At 31.1% G+C, this 24,267-nt stretch overlaps 1 protein-coding gene across 1 annotated transcript in view; it reads left to right on the top strand.

Moving 5' to 3' along the window:
* Positions 1–24,267, top strand: part of LOC129980711 (probable citrate synthase 2, mitochondrial) — a 37,583-nt gene that overhangs the window by 277 nt on the left and 13,039 nt on the right. Inside the window, exons 2-9 of the mRNA XM_056091094.1 lie at positions 12,402–12,452; positions 12,539–12,646; positions 14,902–15,099; positions 17,460–17,648; positions 19,969–20,168; positions 21,688–21,817; positions 22,991–23,092; positions 23,388–23,597. Of these exons, the coding sequence (XP_055947069.1) occupies positions 12,402–12,452; positions 12,539–12,646; positions 14,902–15,099; positions 17,460–17,648; positions 19,969–20,168; positions 21,688–21,817; positions 22,991–23,092; positions 23,388–23,597 (1,188 nt within the window). The remainder of the gene's footprint in view (positions 1–12,401; positions 12,453–12,538; positions 12,647–14,901; positions 15,100–17,459; positions 17,649–19,968; positions 20,169–21,687; positions 21,818–22,990; positions 23,093–23,387; positions 23,598–24,267) is intronic.

Genomic DNA, 24,267 nt, shown 5'->3' with positions numbered 1-24,267 from the left:
AATGATTCGTAATTTGCAGGACAAATCGATATGAGAAATGAATAGTAGGCCATGTAATTTTAACTGTTTATGCATTTGTTAATACTTATTGAGAATTTATGGAATGATTCGTAATTTGCAAGACAAATCGATATGAGAAATGAATAGTAGGCCATGTTATTTTAACTGTTTATGCATTTGTTAATACTTATTGAGAATTTATGGAATGATTCGTAATTTGCAGGACAAATCGATATGAGAAATGAATAGTAGGCCATGTTATTTTAACTGTTTATGCATTTGTTAATACTTATTGAGAATTTATGGAATGATTCGTAATTTGCAAGACAAATCGATATGAGAAATGAATAGTAGGCCATGTTATTTTAACTGTTTATGCATTTGTTAATCATTCTTGGGAATTTATCGAATGATTCGTAATTTGCAAGACAAATCGATATGAGAAATGAATAGTAGGCCATGTTATTTTAACTGTTTATGCATTTGTTAATCATTATTGAGAATTTATGGAATGATTCGTAATTTGCAGGACAAATCGATATAAGAAGTCAATCGTAAGCCATATAATCGTAACTGTTTATGCATTTATTAATCATTCTTGGGAATTTATCGAATGATTCGTAATTTGCAGGACAAATCGATATGAGAAATGAATAGTAGGCCATGTTATTTTAACTGTTTATGCATTTGTTAATCATTATTGAGAATTTATCAAATGATTCCTAATTTGCAGGACAAATCGATATAAAAAGTCAATCGTAAGCCATATAATCGTAATTGTTTATGCATTTATTAATCAAAAGTTGGGAGTTTATTTATTCGTAATTTGCAGAAATAGATATAAGAAGCCAATCGTAAGCCATGTAATCTTAATTTTTTAATGAAGGCCACGGTGGCCTGATGGTAAGGTCTCGGCTTTGGAACCGGAGGGTTTCAGGTTCGAGATCCGATTCCACCGAAGAACAGTCGTGTCAGGGTTTCTGTTTCACGTTAAATCCGTCCTGATCAAACGTCTTCCCGGTGGTGTGGAGAGAGGGGTGCCAGCTCAGGTGTCGTCCTAGTCATCTGACCGCGGTTCAAAATTACAAGGTCCATTCTAAAATAGCCCTAGTGTTGCTTCAAACGGGGCGTTAATATAACTAAACTAAACTTAATTTTTTATGGATTTGTTAATCATGGTTGAGAGTTTTTCCAATGATTTATGATTTGCAAGACAAATTGATATAACGGCAATACACTGTCTAACAAATTATTTTTAATACAATAATAAAATTCCGGAAAATGCATTATTAAAATTATTATTTATATTTCTGACGAAAACACCTAAGATTTAAATATATGTTTCTGTATCTTATTCCATTTTGCATCTTGAATTAATTCTTTTCTACTTATACATTATTTAATACCAATGCATTTATGGTTTTTATTTGAATCGATGATGTAATCATAGTTCCCATGAGTCATTTATCTTTTTTCAGACTTATAAGAGGAAATCGAATTACTCAAAGGTACTGTGATTCGATTTAAAAATTACACATCATTTGCATTGCATATATTGTAAGGATTTCTTAATTTTATTTATTTATATATTTCACGTTTAAAATTTTTTACTTTTATAGAATTATCTTTCTGTGCTTTTATACTTTCTCGTATTCCTAGTATAGAGAAAGTATAGCAATCCACAAATATTTCGAACTGGTGATTTTGACGAATTTCCATGTTCCTCCCCTGAGTTAAAAAAAAACAAAAAAAAAAACACCTCATTTAAAAAAATATCCACCTGTCTGTCTGTGGTAAAGATAACTCAAAAACGCTATGAGCTATACGATTGAAATTTGCCAAATTGCTTTAAGCCAAATTTTCAGATTTCGATGAAATTTTAAGGAAAATCTGATTAGAGGAAATCCATCTGTCCGACTGTTCAAATGTAAGTTAATACGATAATTACAAAACGAAGAGAGCCAGATAGATGAAATTCAGAATACGATTAAACATTCATAAAGTAGACACCTGTCAATTTTTGAACGAAATCAAATTATGAGTTGACTGTCCATAAATCTGTACTTTCAGAAACATGTAAACGTGATCATTCAAAATCGCAGTCACTTAAACATATCAAATTTGGTACGGGATTTTGTGACTACAAGTGCTGTTTTGCGTCAAATTTTTGTTTCACTCGTTTCAGAAAAACGTGCTTAAAATACAAATTCTATTTTTGGATACTAATAACGCCTGCCAGGGATTAATCGTCAAAAAGCTCACGAAGGATGACACGATAGATAATATAAAAATGCTAAATTCGAGCCAAAATTTTACATTTCGTAATTATTGTGCGCCACTGCCATGTAAAGCATTCTCTAGCATGGTAAGTATATTAGAGATCATGCGAGAAAGTTTTGGGGAGACAATCACGCTGGTTTTAATTAAATAAAAGTCTCACGAATCATTTTTACAACTGTTATTATCTCTAATTTATCCCAAACGAAATTATGTTTGAAATGCAACCGGAGTAAAATCTGTTAGATGCATTGTTTTCCTCCCCCCTCCCACACTTTAGCAATTAATTTAAAAAGAAAGAAATTTTTACCCAAAGTAAAATGGAAAGACATATTTTGTTTTCCGTTCCACCTTAACGATTTTTTTTTTATTTCTTCTGAGAATCTTTTTGCAGAGTTGAGATATTACCCCACCCCCCACCCCCATTTACAAAATGCGAAAAGCATGTTCTTCTGAAAGCTTTTGACAATGCTATATATCATACAAACGATTTGCCACGAAAGAATGAGATTTGGAACGCTGATGCTTTGAGTCTTACTCCTTTGATTGCCATCAAATTTTTTGTAAAATTTTATAAAAAAAATTGTAAGTTGGGAATAAAAAAAAACCTAATTAAAAATAAAAAACACACTTTCAATTTTTAAAAAATGCATAAATATTGTTTTTTATTAAGTATTTTAATGTGCAATTAGAATTATTGTCAAATTATTATCGTTATTATATGTTGAACTATATTTTTAAAAAAAACGAGAAATCTCATTTAGCATTAGGAATTCAAATATTCATTTGCGTATAACGTATCAACTGTTTACTCAAAATTTCAGCCAAAGCTTCTTCAATGGAAAAGTAAGTGTTCATCACAGGCTGATACATGAGATAAAAGCGAATCTTACATGCAATATCACGATATCTCTTCGACATTCTTTCTGAGAAACATCGATCGATAAGAGAGTAATTTTTTCATTTTGTTTTGATTGTTAAGCGAGGTATGACCATATTTATCTTAAATGAATTACATGAAATGTTTTAGAAAAGAATTCAATGATGTGTTGTTATTAAATGCAATTAATATTAATCAGGAAGTGTTGATCTAAAGAATATAAATGAAGCAATTTTAATGGTGTAAAATTAAAAATCATCAATAATAATGAAAACTTATTTCAGTTAATTCATCCATAATACTCGAGTTAATTCATCCATAGAATACTCGAATTTTGTAAAAGAAAAAAAAAACTTTTCAATTTTAGGCTTAACATATGACGAATATTTTTAGTTTTACAGTTGAGCCAATTTTATTGAATCTTTACTTATAATAAAGGTGAATATGTTCTTATGTGTGTGTGTTTTGGTGCTTTGTAGTGACCTTTGCAAATTTATGCCTTGGAGAGGAAAAATTGTGCACTTCGAGCAATTTTTTAAAAAATAAATTTAATTAAGAATGTAGCCAAATTTCCAGAATAACTTTCGAAAATATTACACTAGAAAAATAATCTTTACATCATTATTACATCTTAAAAAAATTAAAAATAAAATATCTTTTCAATAATATCAGTTTTCTATTTTTAATCACTTAAAAGCAATTTAAGTACATTTTTCATCAATTTATTTCGCACAAAAAAAAAGAAAAAAAGAATGAACTAGCATGAGCTACAAGTGCATGAGAAAAATTAATTTTTAACAACATGTTGCCATCACATTAGTAAAAGCTCAAATTAAAAGTTTAAGTTGATTTTCATTGCAAACTAAACCTAGAAATGTGTGATTTTCAGCACATCTCTCTCTTTCTATATATATATATATAAGAAGAGTAACCAATCTTAAGTAAGAAAAAGTTTGAAAACAAAACTAAAATGAAAACGAAACAAAACAGTTTCGAATCTGGATTTAAAAATCGAAATTGCTAATGATAAAAAAATAGTTGGTATATACGATAAAAGGGATGATTTCAACTTTAAAATAACAAAACTATGTAACTACCATTCCAATCTAAACTCTAAAATTTTCAAAAATCTAATTTTCTCACAAGTTAACAGGATCAAAAGGGTTTGCAATAATAAAAATTCTTATATTGAAGCATCAAACATCCTCCTTAAAAATTTAATTAAAAATGAATTTCCTAGAAATTACTGTAATGTCAATTTTTTAATTAAACAAGGTATGGTTTGGGATTAATCCTTTGGCTTAAATAAAAATAGAACTTTCCTTGCATATTGGATCACTCAATAGATGGTGCTGGGAGCCTACATCTGTTTACATAATTTACCGTTAGTTTTTTAAAAACAGGGAATCACAATCGATAGTTTAAAGTTTCCTTGACTGTTGATGGTATGTACTGGAATTTTCGTTTTTAATTTTTAATTTTAGTGCTATTTTTTGTTTTTATTGTTATTTTTGTTATTGTATTTTTACTTTGTTGTGGTTAATTTCTTCTAATTTGTTGTTTTATATTTACTTTCTGTTAAAATGGTATATCTCTTGAGCATAATTTCAGGGGATTTTCGGGTCACGAGGAATCATTATTAGACAATGTCTGTATTTCCTCACAGAAAAAATCCCTTTCTTTGAATCCCTGCCTGAGGGTGACCCTTGAAAAAGTCTTCAGGCCGGATTCTTTTTTTATATTTTTTATAATTTTTTTGGTTTAATTTTTATTTGATTTTTTGTTTTTCCTATTAACTTGCTTCTAATACTTTTGTATATATAAGAAGATATATAAGTACATCTCTCTCTCTGCATATATAAGAAGTCAATTCTAATCGGTTCCAGAAAGTGATAGATATGTTTTATTTGTTCAAGTTTAAAAGATGGAGAATATTTTAATGAATATCAATATAATTCCGTATGAATAAAAGACTCTATAAAATATAGACCATAATTTTTTTCATAAGTTCATTTACTGACTGAAATAAACCAGAATATTGTTATTTATGTCATTTAAACTTTTTGAAAGTGAAACTAAAAATTGAATTTTATGATAAATCAGAGAAATTTTTATTGAATTGAGATATTACATAAATTATTAAAAAAAATATTCCGTAATGCGCATAAAATTTCGATGCTGAAATGATTATATTTTCTGTACTCTTTATTTTAAAACCAGCAGGACTGCTCCCCCAAACTTTCTCGCATATTCTCCAATAAACTTGTCAAGCCAGAGAACACCTTAAGTGGCATTGGGGTGCAATAGCTACGAAATAATATTTTTTGGTGGGAAATTAGCATTTTTGCTGAATCTATAGCGTCATATTTGGCAAGTGTTTTAGTGATTAATTCCTGGCATGCAATTAATAGTATCTACAAATAGAATTTGTTTTTTACACACGTTTTTATCAACAAAAACTGCAGTTGTAGTCAAAAAATCCCATACCTAATTGGATGCATAAAAGTCATTGCGTTTTTGAATTATCGCGTTTACATGTTTCTGAAAGTAGAGACCGACAGACAGTCAACCCGCTTTTGGCTCAAACTATGACAGGTGTCAAAATTTGAGTCCTGTTTGCTTTGTAATTATCTTGATAAATCAGACAACCGGATAGATACACTTTTTCTGGACAGATTTTACTCAAAATTTGATAAAAGTCTGTAAATTTGATTTAAAGACCATGTACCAAATTTCAACCATTAGCTCAAATCGGTATTAGTTATCTTTGTCACAGAGAGATAGATGGACATTTTCCAAAAACGGGTTTTTCGAATTCAGAGAGGCCAAGAACTTTTAATTCGTCAAAATTTCGAGTTCGAATTTTTTGACGATTACAATACTTTCTATACACTATGTACACAAGAAAGTAAAAACATGTTAGTTTCAGAATTTTTTTTTGTTTTAATTGAAATGTAATCATTTATGCTTCAATTGAATGTTCAAATTTCAGGAGAGCTGAAAATTAGATAGGCATAGTAAACAATGAAAAGAACGGTATAAGGCTTCTGTATTAGTTTGAGTTTGTGGTGGTAACATCATAATCCAGATAACAGCTTCCGTACTGCAGTGATCACTTTTGTCTAATGGTTACGTTACGCGGCTACGAACCTCAAACTAGCACATTGGTAACCCTGGTTCTGAACTAACAAACGCAACCTTCACGCAGCTGTCGTGGTGCCATCTACCCGCAACAAAAGTCGTCAAACCCACTTGACGCAACAACAACCACTCACACACGCTCGCCAGTCTTGGCGCGATAAAATACGTTCGTCGCTCGCCTTAACACTTGGCACGATAAACGTCACCGACTCACTGGCGGGGAGTATTGTGGTGGTAACATCATAAGGCAGATAACAATTTCTGGACTGGAGTGATCACTTTTGCCTAGTGGTTATGTTACTCGGCTATGAACCTCAAACTAGCACAAGTTATAACGTTACCAACATTAGAAGCTTAAAAATAGTTTGCTAAAGATAGACATCATGGTTCATAAAATATTTAAGGATCGGTAAGCATTTAATCCTGGGAAACGAGGTCGTCGCTAAAAGTGGATGATGATGAATAAATTCCAAACTGTTTCATTTCTAATAGACGTTTATAGACCGAACACCTTAGAAATATATGTGAGATCATGATGTTGTTTTGGCTAGGGGATTTTGAAGCACGAAATCGCGTCAGCAATGAATAAAGCATGAATGGCAATTTTCATCATCATCTTTAAATCGCATATATTTTTTGACCTGCTTTTATCAGTATTGCATTATTATTATGTATGCTTCTTTGAAAGCAGATGCGTTTTTAAAATGTTGACCTGCTTTTACCAGTATTGCATTATTATTATGTATGCTTCTTTGAAAGCAGATGCGTTTTTAAAATGTTGACCTGCTTTTACCAGTATTGCATTATTATTATGTATGCTTCTTTGAAAGCAGATGCGTTTTTAAAATGTTGACCTGCTTTTGCCAGTATTGCATTATTATTATGTATGCTTCTTTGAAAGCAGATGCGTTTTTAAAAGGTTGACATAGAACTATGACATCATAGCTGTTATTTCATCTCAAAATCGGTCGAGCTCCAAAACTTTGTTTGCCAGCTAGAAAAATTGAAAATAAAAGTTTAAAAAGTTATATATATATATATATATATATATATATATATATATATATATATATATATATATAAAGAGAGAGAAAGAAAGAGAGACCGATAGAGAAGTCTCGTGATTATTTCAAACCGGTTTAAACTGGTTAATGACTTAAATTAATTATGACAAATAATGACTTAAAAATAATAATATTCTCACCTGATAACTTGAAATTTGCGATCGTAGATTTTATTTTCATTTTTTTGTCTTAAGCTTGTTTTCGTAATTTATTTCGGTTGGATAAAAGCATTTAAAATAAGAATTTAATAAAGTTTTCAACATCAGGTTGTAAAACAAACATATTTAAAAATCATTTAGAGTAATTTAAAGAGTAAACAAATAAAAAATTCAATTACGACCCAAAGTTCTAATAAACAGTTCGAAAGAAGTGAAAAAGAGTTGTTAACAGAGCTAATAAACAATTTTGACACAGTTAAAAATTTATCCTAAAATTTGAAAAAATACTTCTGATTATTATATCTTCACTTTTTGTTTTAATGTTATCTTTTTTTCGATTCGTGTAAAAGTTTTTGATAATTAAATAGCTGAAAATAAAGGATTTTATTAAATATTTCAAAGAAAAATAATTGAATGGTACATAATTCGTAAAAATCAGAATAGTTCCTTAAAAATCTTTTTTAAAAAAAAATGAATCAATGGTTTACCTTTCGCAAAAATCAAAATATCTAAAATAATTTACAAAGAGTGCTCAAATCGAATCACGAATGCTTAATTCAATATTTGCGGAAAAATTAATCTAAAATTTAATTATAAAAAAAGCCATTAATTAAACATCAATAGCTTCCATTACAAATGCAAATTACTATTTAATTAGCAATGCTAATTAGATCAACTAATTTATTGGAAAAATTCTAATTAAACTATTAATTTTCTTCAAATTATTTCGTGTCAATTCCCTTCTGTATTAAAGAAAATTTTAGGAGCTAATCAAAATGGATGACTAGCTTTTATTTTTAGTGATTGAAACGCTTCGGTAGGGTTTTATTTGAGCAAGTAATTTACTGATGAAAAGAATGACAGACGCATGCTGAATAGAGCACTAAAGTATCAACAATCCAGCATCCATACTATCTAATCTAGTTAAAAATCGATTATTCTTAAGAGAATCAAAAGCAATCTTCTGAGACAGATGCTGGAGTTTTTAAAAACTAATCGGCAGGAGTGTCCCCAACAATGCTCGCATATTTTCTAATAAAGATGTTATACTAAAGAATGGCTTGCATGACACTGCTGTACAATAGGTACGAAATATCAACCTTTGACGTGAATTTAGCATTTTTATGAATCTATGGGTGATCTTTAGTTAATTTTTTAGCGATTAATCCTTACCTTGCAGTCAATAGGATTGAAAATCGAATTTGCGTTTTAGACGCATTTTTCCCAACTGATTGAAACAAAAATTTGACACAAAACTACATTTTTGGTTTCAATATTTCACAATACCAAATTCTATATATTTCAATCACTATATTTATGATTGTTAGTCTTTACATGTTTTTGAAAGCATAGATCGACGGGTGGTAGACCCCTTGTTGGATTGGGTACAAAAATTTGATAGGTGCCTATTACAGTTGATTAATATGTATACCTAATCTTATCTATATAGTTCTCTTTGTTTTGTAGTTATCGTATTAAGATATTCGAACAGCCACATGGGCAGACTTCCTCTGAATGGATTGCGCTCAAAATTTGACAGACATTTACAAATTTGGTATAAAGACCGTATATAATATTTCATCCATCTAGCTCAAAGTCTGTTTGGGTAATCTTGTCACAGACAGAGAGACGGATGAACTTTTTCCAAAAATGTATTTTTTGAACTCATGGGAGTCTAAAACGTACAGATTCCTTATAATCTCGAGTTCAAATTTTTTTACAGTTATAATACTTTCTCTATGCTATGTATACGAGACGTATACATAGTATACTTCTTTTATATATATATACTCGAGTTAATTTTTTTGACAATTTTAATACTTTCTCTATGCTATACTATCCCGATACTATGTATACGGGAAGTAAAAAATGTCATTTGCGATCATTTCATTATTGACTTAATCATTTATCAATGAATAATAAAATAGTTTAGATTATTTTTGTACAAGGGGTGTTCAAATGAAAAAGGTACGAAACGACACTGTGAGTAAAAATGAAGACTTTATTCAAATTTTGCACCATGTAGCTGAGCTCAAAGATCCCATTGATTAAAGAGGCGAAGGATATCTTGTTCCCAAAACTCCTGTGGCCGTGACGACAGGCAGTCATTCACAGCGTCCTTGAATTCGCCGTCCGAGTTGAAGCGCTTCCTTTTCAAATATTTTTTCAGTGGACAAAACACATAAAAATCACAGGGCGACATGTCCGGGCTGTGGGACGGATGATCGAGCTGTTCCCACTTGAATTTGGACAGTTCCGTGTGTGAAACTGGAAACGTGTGGACACCCGTTATCATGGTGCAGAACCACACCCTTCGTATGTGGCTCCGGTCTTTTGTTCTTGATGGACCTGCGTAGTCTTCGGAGTGTCTCACAGTACACATCGGAGTTAGTGGGTCTTCTGTAAGTAACGAACCTTGGATGGCGAATTCATGGACGCTGTGAATGACTGTGTCTCGTTACGGCCACAGGAATTCTGGGAACAAGGAATCCTTGGGCTCGTTAATCAATGGGATCGTTGTGTTCAGGCCTATGGTGTATACTTTGAATAAAAGCTTCATTTATACCCACAGTGTCGTTTCGTACCTTTTCATTTGAACACCCCTTGTGAATATCAAGTCTACATTTTATATTATTGTTTTCTACTCATTTAAAAATATATATAAGAACCTACAGCTTGTAATTTATGTTTTTAAGTTAGACATAATAAAAAATATTAAAATTAAGTTTGATATTATTAAAATGATCTTAAGTTATGTAGAACATTTCTTTTCTTGGACTTCATTTTTAAAGTATCGTAATCGTCACAAATCTCCACTCTTCACACCTCATCGAGTTCAAAAAATACAATTTTAGAATTATGTCTGTTTTTCTGAATCTGTTTGCATCCTGTTTTTATTGGATATAATAAAAAAGATGTATATATAAATTTTTTGTCTCATAAATTTCAGGTTTGTATATAGAAATACTTTTTTTGTTTTCTCTTTTTTGTATTTATTTTGTTATTTTTGCGTAAATGTTCTCATATAATGATTCCTCCATTTTGTAACTCAGTAATTTTTATTTCGTTAATTTTATCATCACAATTAGATTGCATGCCAATGCTATCTCATAAAATGAAATTGTTGCATGAAATCATTATTATGTCTCTTTGCTTGAAATATCATACGCTGTCCAGCATCTTGGACTCAGACTTTACAGCCCAATGTAAGCCTCCCTCTCTGGAGTTTTGTCGATAAAAGTTTGGCGCCATAAAGTTTGGGTGTCGGCTAGAGAGAAAGATAGCCGAGGAGGGGTTTCCGCTGTTTCTACCACTTCATGTCCACTGTACAGTTTGAATAGCGGAAAGAATACATTAGAACGTGAAATAGTGATGAAAGAATTGTATATTCATGATAACACAAAAACGCTTACATCTAGACGAATGAAATTCTGTATGTGATTTCTATATCAAATTTATCGATTTCTATCAAATAAACGAAGCAACACTTGATAGAAATCGTATCATTTGTCGAAAATAAGCTGTAATTATATCCTTCTTTTCAAAGGAAGTCTGTCTGTGTGCCTGTTCGAGTACAGATGAACAAGACAAGTACAAAACGTAAAGAATTAAGTAAATAAAATTTAGTACTGAGGTTTAAATTCGAAAATGTTGATCCATAGCAATTTGAAACCAAATGTGACAAGAAACTGATAATATGTTTGCCTGTGCTTCTGCAAGAATGTAATGGCGAAAATTCAAAAATGCAAGAACTTGGATAAATGAAATTTGATACACAGGCATTTCAAGCGTAGTTTCTTCGTTGAATTTTGAGTGCATGCATGCAAATGCGATAGCTAAATACACACACACACACACACACACACACACACACACACACACACACACATTCATCCTTATTATTAGTATGGATTAACAAAATATGTTTATATACTATCTAAAATAATAATCTTTTAATTGCTTTTCCAATGTTTAGTGTTTGAAAAGATCGATTTTTCACTCACTAAAACTTCTAACTTTTGTATAGTTATTGGTTCTCAATGAAAATAGAATGTTTTAACAATTATAGACTTATTATGTAGATAAATGAAGTTTGATACAAGTGATCTTGCTATTCAAATTGTAATTCTGTATCAAATTTTGATTTTAATTTGCCGAACAAAATAATTGGATATTAGATCTTCTTTTTTTACTATAGTAAAGCAGATCTAATATCTACTAAGTAGTAAGTAATATCTAATAAGTAGTAATGAATTATTACAGTACTTCTTTACTACTTATTATAATAAAGAAGATCTACGAAGCGCACAGCTCTCATGTGTGGAAATCTGAAAATAGAAATCTGAACTCTCGTGACTTTCAAACCCTTGACCATTGTCCGAAATTTATACTTAGAGAAGAGGGATGACATCTTTATCAGAAAATATGCAAGAAAGTGTAGAGAGGTCACTACCACTTGCTCTGCAATAAATTTTTAAAAAATACAAAATTGTACTGTGAGTACAAACATTTAAGAAATAATTTATAAAGTCTGTACTGTACTATGAGGCTGGAAAATGCGATCAAAAACAGGTTTTGATATAAACAGCTTGTTTTTAATAGTTTGTGGGGTAGGATATGGTCATCATTAAAATTTAGACTTATTAAAAGTTTTTATTTTCAATTTTGTTTATACATCCCTCTTTCTGAACAGAGTAATAGCGTATTAGGCCTATATAATTTATTAGTAATAGAATAGAGTAATATTACATTCTTAGCTGTATTTTATCGTTATTTTACTAACGCTCCTTATGTTGTTTATTGCAACATGAAAATTTCCTTGCTATATTGCATTATTTTATTTACGTTCAATAATTTTCTACATTTGCTTCCCTTTTGCAGGCAAGTTCTACGACTTTATCACTTTTCCGAAAAAATTCAAGCCGTTCTACGGTAAGTTTTTAATCAAAAATGCTAGGATGAATTATTGTCTTTTTACTTACATTTATTTTTTATTGGTTTCTTTCTAATATTTGTAGGATTTGAAAGAAATCTTGGCACAAAAGATTGCTGAACATCGAAAGGTGGTAAAAAAATTTCGTGAAAATTATGGAAGTAAAGTTGTAGGAAAAGTCACTGTTGACCAGGTGATTGAAAGAATTTCCCAATTGTACTTTTTGAAATAAGTCTCTAATTCTAAAAAATAAAAATTGAAACTTATTTTGTTGTGTATCTAAGGTTGATGCACAATTTCTTATGAATTGTGCATGTATCATGACATGGAAATTTGAACAAATGTTAGTACATCAGGTTAAATTACATTCATAATAAAGTGAAAATAATCTCCTCTTTTATCGAATAACTTTGCATTACAATGTATAGATTAAAAGTGGGTTTACTCTCAGACTGTTATGAAATTCCAGCAAGTCACGCATGCGCAGAATGAAGATTACGCATGCTCTGAAAGAGCGGATAATAGCAAGTTCTTATCTTGTCGGGACAACTATTTGCTACTATACAGTTTCTGCGCATGCGTGGTCATACTGGAAAGGTTGTAACTGGTTGAATGTAAATCCTACATAATAATTTAACTATTGATATAACTAAATTATTACAAAATAATGTTTTACTGAAGTAATGGTATTCGTAATTTAACTGAAATAATGGCTCTTTACGGCTTCCGTGACAAATCGCAAAAACTAAACAAATAAATAAAAACTTCGCCAACTGAAGTCGCCCACAATAAATCAACAATCATTAAAACTATAATGCAAACCTTCTTGGCATCTAATGTAATAGGGAGCTTGGCGAAATATGATTAATTGTCAAGTAAAACGTGGCTTCTAAATATCAAGTACCGAAATAATAAGATCCTAGTCATAGCTCGAATCTGAGCTATGACTAGGTCTATAATATATCTATAATAAGATCCTAGTCATAGCTAGTCAATGCCCGAGAATCTTAGCATTAGTTATTGCATAATTGTACTGGCCACCTATTCCTCTTTTGATTGTGCAAGATTTTTTTTTTGAAAGGAAATTCCAAATCTACTAAATTTTCAGGAGAAATTTAAATTCAGTTAAATTTATCGACAAGTGAATGTGGTAATATGAAATTAACATTTCTAATATCAATTTTGAGTATATTCGAAACGATAAACATTTGAAATCTATACAGGCGACTCGATCAAAAGGTTCTCTCTTAGCAAAAAATGTCCATTTGAATAACAACATGGTCATCTAGAAAGGAAAGGCGTGATCCGTAGAATTTATCTGAGTGATGATTTCTATCCAAAGTTGATATTTAGCAACAAAATATACCAAAATATATTTGACACCTTGTTTGATTGGTTTCATGAAAAGTTTTGCTCTGTACATAAAAGATTGGAAATATGTGAAGCTACTGCACCCCCTTTCAGTGGTAACGCGGACACAACATCATCATCATCATTGGGAAGATGTGGTCATTTATGATGGTGTAATCGTTCGAATCCTTTAGAGAAACCTCAAAGCTGATTGCACTTGTGATTCAATGCTAGAAACTAAGTATGCCAAGAAAAAATCAATACGTAGATGGATTTTGATTATTTTGGAATTGCTCGGCATTAACTTTGGATTATATGGTGTGATACGAAGAAAGTTTTTGCTCCTTTTACTTTTTGAAGTAAGAGAAGTAAGCTTCTGTAAACAATTTCTTTTCCAACATTAATTCTAATTGTGTGTTTCGATTTCTTTTTTCTCGAAATGTATCTTAAGAAAGACGATTCCATTTTCTTTAAGCAATAAATATGTCAACTTTATAATATGAAGGACCTTATGAGAATGGAGAAAAAGGAAAGGTGGGAATAGCGAATCATATTTCCTTTCGGCATTTCTATCTCTCCTGATGATCGGGTTGTAGAAGTAAAAACAAAAATATCTGTTTAAAATAAGTAAGTGAATTGAGATTTAACTCATGACACTCGAAAAATAATGAATTGGTATTCTGTGACAGCTTACTTAAATTTTTTTAATTCACTGTTATTAGCGACTTCCTCCATATATAATTAGAGAATTATACAACATATCCAACTATGTAATATTCCATATGCAACATATTCAACTATGTAACATATCCAAGTGTGTAACTATGTAATTCTTATTTTTCTATTAGTAATTTCAATGAATTATAGAATTATAAATAAAAATGGTCTATCGATTCCGGCAAACAAATGGAATTTTTCAGCATGTTTTAGAGCCATTGTATGCCTCCCCTTATTTAATTCCAAAAATTACATTTTCCTTTATCTTTTACGTATTCAGAATATTGCAATATCATTTGACCTTTATTTTTCTCTTATCGAAAACTCATGGCAAACTCAATGTCTATATATGACTTTGATTTGCAAATTTTTCTCAATTAGATGTATGGCGGCATGCGAGGTATGAAATGCTTGCTAACAGAAACGTCTGAGTTAGATCCAGAGGAAGGAATCAAATTTCGCGGAAGAACCCTTCCAGAATGTTTGGAACAGCTTCCCAGAGCTCCAGGGGGTGAAGAGCCTCTTCCCGAAGGCATCTTTTGGTTATTAATGACTGGGGATATACCAACTTATGAACAGGTAGGTTTTGCTCTTTGGAATTCCAAATGATTTCTTCCGTAAAAGAAGGGTGTACGAGATACTCAGAAAATCCTGGAAATTCTGGAAAAATAAAAGATGCATTGTATTTAGAGAGCGCTAATGCTGAGACCACTAAAACACAGATGAACTTAACCAAATTAGAAAAAATATTAAGTTTAATGCAAAAAGAATAAAAAAAAAAAGAAAAGAAAGAAAGAAATGATGAATACACCCTGAAGACTTTCTCAAGGGTCACCCTCAGGCAGGGATTCAAACTAGAGATTATTTCTGTTTTAAAGTAAATTGTTACTTCCAAATTTGCTTTATAGTATAATTTATTGTTTTTTATTTTTGTGATACTGGTTTATCTCTAAGGCCACAATTTCTGGGGATTTTCGGGTTTACGAGGGTCAATATTTTTGAACGAAAGTCAGACTTCTCACACAAAAAATCCCTAGTTTGAATTCCTGCCTGAGGGTGACCTTTGAGAACGTCTTCAGGCTGGATTTATTTCTTTCTTTTTGATTCTTTTTGCATTAAACTTAATATTTTTTTCTAATTTGGCTAGACTTATGTGGATATCAAACAGCAAAAGCATCATAAGTTTTTCAAAAGTGAATTAAGTGAGAATTTGTCTCCATAGATGGCACTACCTGTATTCAACATGAAATCACCATTAACAAATGTATTGACGAAGAAGATATACATGCTAGTAGTGATAAGCTCTCTACTTCGATATTAGTTTGGTTCAGGGATTCTCATGTCGACTTGCAACATGATTTCATCTATTCCCTGTCTATCTCAGCACTACGAATAGCTCTTCGAGAGTTTAACGGCTTAGGTAAGAAGAAGAGCTAAATAAATTAGAGCTCAGTAGATTCGAATGTAGTACTGGCAATCTCATCTGAAACATTCAGCTTATTAAATTAAATATATATATATATTATTTCGTGGAGCCGTTCTCTTATTTTATTGGTTCTTATGGTAGAAATTATGATTCTTTTTTACATTTTTTTTTTTAACTTTTTCGTATACATAGTATAAAGAAAGTAAAGTAACCGTCAAAAAAATTCGAATTCGATGTTTCTATGCTTCACTCCATCTTCAAACCTCTTTAAGTTCAAAAGATACATTTTTGGAAAATGTCCGTCTGTGTGTCTGTCTATGATAAAGATAACTCATAAACGCTTTGAGCCAGCTGGCTGAAATTTGGCATGCTGTCTTTATACCAAATTTGCAAATTTCTATCAAATTTTGAGTAAGCTCTGTTGTCTGGAAGAAGTCCGTCTGCCCGGTTGTTGAAATATATGTTAACAAAATAATTACAAAATGATGAGAACAAAGTAGATAAAATTTGATACACAGATTTAACATCTACAGCATAGACACATGTCAAAATTTGAGCCAAATTCAACAAGGAGTTAATTGTGTGTGCTTTTAGAAACATTATAAATGCAATCAATCAATCATACAATGACATAAATATATCACATTTGGCAGGAGAGTTTTCGACAACAAGTGCAGTCATGTGCCAAATTTTTATTTAAATCGTCTGAGAAAACAGTGTCTAAAACACAAATTCGATTTTTGGGTGTTATTAATGTAGACTAGGGATTAATCACCAAAAAACGCTCCAAGAATGACACGATAGATTCGGTAAAAATGCGAAATTCACGCCAAAAAATAATTTGTAGCTATTGGAAGCCAATGCCATGTAAGACATTCTCTGGAGTGACAAGTTTATTACAGAATATGTGAAAAATGTTTGAGGATATCCCTCCCATTGGTTTTGTATAAAGCCAGTTGTATTTGAGGTTTCATTGTCCTTATATATTTAAGGCAAAGTGTCGTTATTCTGAATTTATGGAAATAAGTGTATTTCATAGTTGTTTAATATAGCCATCATAGTTTTTTTTCTTAATATTTGCATTATTAAATAGAAAAATGAGGAAAATTAATTTATAATTAGCGGTTCTAAGTATCTTGGATGGTATATTAAATAGTATTAGACAAAATAACTGCCCACTTATAGGAATGATTCGCTTTTATATTCTTTCATGTGGCAAAGTACAGAAAGAGTATTATAATCACCTAAAATAAATATATTTCAAAATTCTGATGAGTTTTCATTCATATAAATCTGAAAAAAATACTTTCAGAAATATATCTGCTTATGGTCTGTGAATGCGAGAATCCTTTTTTTTTTTTTTTTTTTTTTTTTTTTTTTTAATCTTCTTTTAACTTTTTATTCTTTATTTAGCTCTTGTAGAAATTTAATTGTTTTTTTTAATTTTACCTTTTAAAATATTGAATAATGTTACATTTTTCTACAAATAGAATTGATAAGTCTTCCATTTTAGGCGAAAAGCATATCCCAGCAGTGGGCGGAACAGTCAGAATTACCGTCGCATGTTCTTACAATCTTGAACAACTTTCCCCCTACCGTGCACCCTATGACTAGATTCTGCGCTGCTATTACGGCTTGTAATACCGAAAGTGTGTTTGCCAAGGCCTACAGGGAAGGTGTGCCAGAGTCAAGATATTGGGAAGTAATTTCATTTTATCTTTGTGACATTAAAAATATATTAATTTTTTATTTAAAAGTATATTATTTGTTAATGCTTGCCAATAAATATTTTATACATGTTTATATAATTGATAGCCAATATGTTATGTATATGTTCTATACTGTAATAATAGTTTTAATATTCCTTTAGCTTTGAAGTAACTGTTTAAAATAATTGTTAACATTTAAGTTTCAAATAGCAATAGATATCTTTTAATTGAATTAACGGTTAGCAAATATTCTTCTTGGCATGGACTCTACAGATTGCTTAAAATGTTAAGAAGAAAACTGATTGCATAAGAATATTTAGCAACTGTAAATTAATATTTCTATTTCCTCCCTCATTTTTTTAAAAATCTTTATCGAAATAATTGTCAGAACCAGAAAACATTTTTTTCTTATGAAATGTCTACTTTCAGTGCTCTTCAGTCTATATATTCATTACTCTTTTTTTGCGCCGGCGTTCTGGCCTTGGGGTAGCACGTCTTCCTTGTGATTTGGGCGTCCCGCGTTCGAGTCCCTGTTCGGGTATGGTTGTTCTTCTATCTGTGAGATGTGTGAATGAGCCCCCCCCCCCCGTAAAAAAGGGAATGTGACGCATTAAGTAGCTATGTCGTACTCTTTGCCCTAGTTGGCGCTACTGAAAATACAAGAGACGATCACTCTGCTTAAATCGTTAACAGATAACTGTCAACGGGCTTGTAAAGTGCCATAAGTCACAACACTGCACACACTTTTTTTTTGTATTTGTACGATAACAGAAGATCTTTAGTCTTTTTTAGGTATTAAAATCAATATTTTACTCGATCTATCTTACAGAGGGCATAGGCATGTTTCATTCTGAACCTTCATTATGTGAACTATTTCATTTTTGGCAAATTTCAATTACGACAATTAAGCAAAATAAACAGTTACTGGATTGTCGGCATTCTACAAGCAGATAATAAGCTGTAAATATTTTTAAATTTATTTTAGACAAACCGGCTTTTAGGAACAATTGACTCTCCAGTCTTTTATGGAGTAAAAATTCTTCAAATAAATAAAAAAAATACCCATAAAATAAAAAAAAATTACAAATTAATCCGTTTATAATATTAGAGATACGCAGTGAAATAATTTCATATTAAAATTAGTGAAAGAGTTCTGAAAAAAATTATTTAAGTGCAATCTTTCAAGTTTTTTTGGCGATTAATTACCGGGATGCTGTTAATACACAAGTACCCAAAAACCGAATATGTATTTTAGATGCCTTTTTTCCTATCAATTGAGACTCAAATTATACACAGAACTACAATTATTGAAGCAAGATCATATACCAAATTTCATTTCACTGTCATAGCGTTTTTGAATTGTATGATCAACTTATTGATGGATTTGGTTCTAAATTTGACACATCAACGATTTAAACACCAAATCAATGAATTAAATTTTATTGATCTAATTCTTTTAATTTTATAATTATCGTGTAAACTTGAATTCGGACAGTTGGAGACATGGACTTTTTCTCTGGATTAGGTTCAAAATTTGACGGAAATTTATAATTTTGGTATTAAGACTATACCAAATTTCATTCTTTTACCTCAAAATGCTTTTGGATATCCTGCTCACAGACCAACACACCGACATAATTTCAAAAAGGTATTTTTCAAACTTAGGGAATCCTCTCGCTAGTGTGATGTAGAAGTTTGCAGAGAGGGTGCCAGCTCAGGTGTCGTCTTCATCATCTGACAAGGGTTCAAAATTACGAAGTCAATTCCAAAATAGCCCTAGAGATGCTTTAAAACGGAATGTTAATATAATGAAATTGAACGCAAATTTAAAGATTAGAAATTTAAATTATTTAAATTATTTATTATTATTATAAATATTAATTATAAATTATTATTAATTTAAATTATTAGAAAATAATGCAGATGGTTGTCTCATCTGGCGACTTATCGCCAACTAAAGTTGCAACTTGATTTCCAAATTATTCATTTTCTGAATTCTGATGAATTGTCTTAATTAATTTACGTCATTAACCAGTTTAAGCCGGGTTGAAACAATCACGAGACTATCAGATTACGCATGCGTCGATATTTAAAAAAACGATGGGTTTTTTTAATCTCAAAATCGGTATATATATATAGAAAGAGAGAGAGAAAGAGAGAGGAAGAGATAGAGACCGATAGAAAAGTCTCGTGATTGTTTGAAACACCGTTTAAACTGGTTAATGACAAATTAATTAAGATAAACTTAAAACTTGAAATTTACGATCGTGTATTTAATTTTTTTTTTATCTTTTATATATATATTTTTTATAGTTCACTTACGACGATGCCATGAGCCTCATTGCGAAACTCCCTTCCATAGCAGCTACTATTTATAGAAATATGTATCATAAAGGAAGCAGCATTTATACAGCGGATATGACGAAAGACTGGACGCATAATTTTACTTTGATGCTTGGCCATAAAGAGCCCAAGTTAACCGACTTTATGAGATTATTCTTCAGTATTCATAGGTGTGTATGGATCCATTGTCCTACTTTTTTCTAATTTTCATTTCTTCTTTAATGAACACTTTTTTATGTTAAATATAATAGAATTTGCGTAATAAATCTATTTTTTTCTAAAGTATGAAAATAAATAAATAATACTCAAGTTTTGAGAAAAATGCAGAAATGCTCTGTTTTCATTTGTGAAAAATTCTGCAATATATATATACATATATAAATTTTAATCTAGAATGTTCTTTTATTAATTACTTTTAACAAGCGCTACAAAAAAACTGACAATTTCAGCATTTTCACACTTTGCGAGTAACGGGATAAAAAATTCCTAAAGCCTACAACATTCATTAAAAAATACCTAAGATTCCCTAAAAAATACCTAAGATTCCCTAAAAAATACCTTAGATTCCCTAAAAAATACCTAAGATTCCCTAAAAAATACCTTAGATTCCCTAAAAAATACCTAAGTATACGGGTGTCAAAGAAATATCTATCAAAATCTCATTGTAAAACACTTCTTTGGCCACAGAATATCCCCGAACTTGGAATCTCTAGGATTCCCTGTCGGTTGAAAGGATATACATGGGAGTATTTATTAAGAATTTTTTTTTTTTAGTTTACATATACAATACACAGAAAAAGTAACTATATAGAATATTATAATGATGAGGGAGGTGTTCCGTGGGGAGTATGAGTAGATGAAATCTATTGAAGTTAATATATTCTGGAGAAGACCTTGGTTGAGAAATGTTTATAGTGGGCTTGGGTTTGGAGAAATCAATTCCTCGTTCTCTTGTAGGAACCGTACAAGATTTCTAATTTTGATCTTGGACATTTTGTTTCTCATAACGTTGGTCCACCAGATATTTTTTAGGTCGTGGGGGGGGGGGTTGAGATGGAAAGATTTGGTGAGAGTGCAGCTAGTGGCATAATGCAGGGGATCGTCTGCTTCACCGCAGCCCCATTGATCTTGAAATATGAAGGGAAAGGACCATGGCCAATTGTAAAGATAATGTCAAGCCTGTTCCAAGATGATGGGTTAAAGGACACTTTGGAGATCATTTGATAGATGTTTCTGCCAGTTGAGCCATTGTCTCATTCTTCTTGCCATCGCTGTAGGCTCAATTTATTTAGAATACTTTTCAAATGGCTTCTAGGAGCTGGGTATTGAACGGGCGTACCTGTTGAAATGGCCTGTTTGGCTAGGGAATCTGCAGCCTCGTTTCCGTTGTAGCCCACATATGCTTTAACCCATCCTAACTTAATAGAAGGTTGGCGGAGCAGAATGGCTTGAATATTGTAAAACACTGACGGGAAAAATTTGGGTCTCTTTTGCTCTTATGTTGTGATATAGTAAGTAATCGTTTGTTTCGTGTACGAATTATACCTCCCGGGATGAAATAAATTGAGTTAGTAGTTAATAGTTAAAATTACAAATGTTTCATCGATTCGGCCACGCAACAGCTACTATATATATATAGTTAATACTATGCATTAATTGACAAATGAGCACAATGTTTTATTCTTTCAGCGATCATGAAGGCGGGAACGCGTGCGCGCACACTGTCCACTTGGTGGGCAGCGCTTTGGCCGACCCCTTTCTTTCCTTCGGCGCTGGAATGAATGCATTTGCTGGACCAATTCATGGATTAGCAATTCAGGTATGAACGAAGTTTCAAGACTATAAATGAGCCAACGAAACTGAGATTCAGGTCGCCATAAAATATCTAAAGTTTTGCACCCAGGTAGATTATCAACTATCACTTTTGTGCAAAAAGTGATACATTTCGGCGATAAGTAACCAATGAAGAATACAGTTTCGGTTTTTGAACAATTAACGATAAATACAAGAACAAGTTAAACCAGTGGTTGTGGTCACCTCAAAACTTTCTCGCATACTCTGTTATAAACTTGGTATGCCAGGAAATGCCTTACATGGCATTGACGTACAATAGTTACGAAATATTAACTTTTGGCGTGAATTTACCATTTTTATTGAATCTATCGTGTCATCTTTGGCGAGATATTTGGCGATTAATCCTTGACATACGTTAACAGTATCCGAAAATCGATTTTGTATTTAAGTACATTTTTACCAACCGATTGAAACAAAAATTTGACATATTTGATTTCTTATAATAGATAAGTTATCATTTTTAATTCTTTACTGTTACGCATGTTCGGAAAATTCTGTATGGAATGTTTATGATTTCTAAAATACGTCCGTAATTTTTGTGGTTTTATTAATTTTTGTAGCGTGATTGTGAATTTAAAAATTAAAAAAAACATTTTCATGCTTCAATTATTTGCAAATATCTTGCAACCGTATTTTATATTTTAACCCTTTAAAGGGGTAAAATATAAAATTAAGGGATTCATTTAGCTTATTAGATAAATTTAATTTGGTTAATTAATAATTAAGTAACAAATCAGGACACATCATTTTGTCTGAGATAAAGAACTGAAGCCTCTAAGTTTCTGTCTTTCTAAAAAAGTTTGTCAGAACTTATGCCAACCTACATAATTTCATACAAAGATTGATAAATTTGGTGGGAAGCATACTTCCCACGGCCCTAGAAAGGGTTAATCTGCAAGATTATTTTTCCAAAGGCATGTGTCAGTTACGCCTTTCACAAAAGATTCTTCGGTCCATGCTATAACACTTCCGTTATTAATATTAAAGATAGAAAAAAATAAAAATAAATTATTTCTGTATTAATAATAATTACGGTAATAATCGTTTTAAACTTATTTAAACCAATTATATATAGTTTATAAAATTTATATTGATTCAATTTTTGTACTTTTTATTGAAATTGAATTTTTTGTTCCAGGAAGTTCTTGTTTGGATTAAGAAGTTGATGGAAAAATATGGTCCAAATGTAACTGAAGATCAAGTGAAAGATTTCATTTGGCAAACTCTTAAATCTGGCCAGGTAATTAAAATTCAACAAATCAGATCATATTTTGCTTGGTTTGCATTGCTATTATTGCGTCCAGTTAGCCTATACTTAAAGACGTTTGATGCTGAAATTGATAACTTTTTATGTCTTTCATTGGTTTCCAAAAATTAAAATAAAAAAATCCCTCTCGGCAAACTGGAAAGCAAAGGCAGATTTCTTTACATCTAAAAACAACAATTTTTTGACGATGTCTGTACTTTTTTTATACTACTTATACAAGAAAGTAAAAATGAGTCAATAAATTTTGGTTTTCATAATTAAAACGCAGGTCGTTCCTGGCTACGGCCATGCTGTGTTAAGAAAAACAGACCCCCGTTTTACCACGATGCGTGAATTCGCCTTGAAGCATTTGCCAAACGAGCCACTGGTCAGAATTGTATCAGCTGTCTACAAAATCGCGCCGCCTATTCTGCACGAATTAGGAAAAGTAAAAAACCCGTGGCCTAACTGTGATGCACACAGTGGCGTTTTGTTTCAGGTATGCTTTTTATACGATTTTATATTATTGATTTGTTTGATATTTTCTGTAATGAAATCTTATAATCGATTTTTACATTCATTTTCTGTTGAGCGAGGTTTCAGAAGTTTTATTTGTTTGCATATTTTCAGAAATTAAATATAAATTAAACGATTCATTTTAATTATGTTTTGAATCTTTAGCATTGTAATCACAAGTAAGCAATTTGGGAAGAAACAATTGATCTCAAATAGTTTTGATGTTTATTACTTTCCAGCATCTGAAATAATAGCTTTCCCATGCATAATTAGTTAGTCATGACTGTCTTAAAGAAAACTTTTTAACATAAAACTATGGTAAAGTTACGTTATTTTAATAGCCTTACACGTGTTCTATTTATTATGTGGATGAACCCTCTTAAAAGAATGACGTGATCACATGACATTGTAGTGTCATTATAAAAGTAATTGTTCGAGTAATCTATCTTCTATTTGCAAGCTGTCTTTCGCGGTACTGCAACTTATTTTCTTATTCCTAGTATGTGCTGTACATATAATAAATAGAATATTTCTTCCCAGCTTTCAACAATGGAAGAAGCCCTACAGCCATAGTAAAAATTATTATCAAATATTATATTTAAACTCAACATTAAACTCTTATATTCTCTAATAAACCTGTCATGTCAGAGAAC

This window comes from Argiope bruennichi, chromosome 8 (assembly GCF_947563725.1).
Source record: "Argiope bruennichi chromosome 8, qqArgBrue1.1, whole genome shotgun sequence".
NCBI classification, from domain to species: domain Eukaryota; kingdom Metazoa; phylum Arthropoda; class Arachnida; order Araneae; family Araneidae; genus Argiope; species Argiope bruennichi.
The sequence above is the reverse complement of the archived record's forward strand: the minus strand, read 5'-3'. Positions and strand labels throughout refer to the sequence as shown.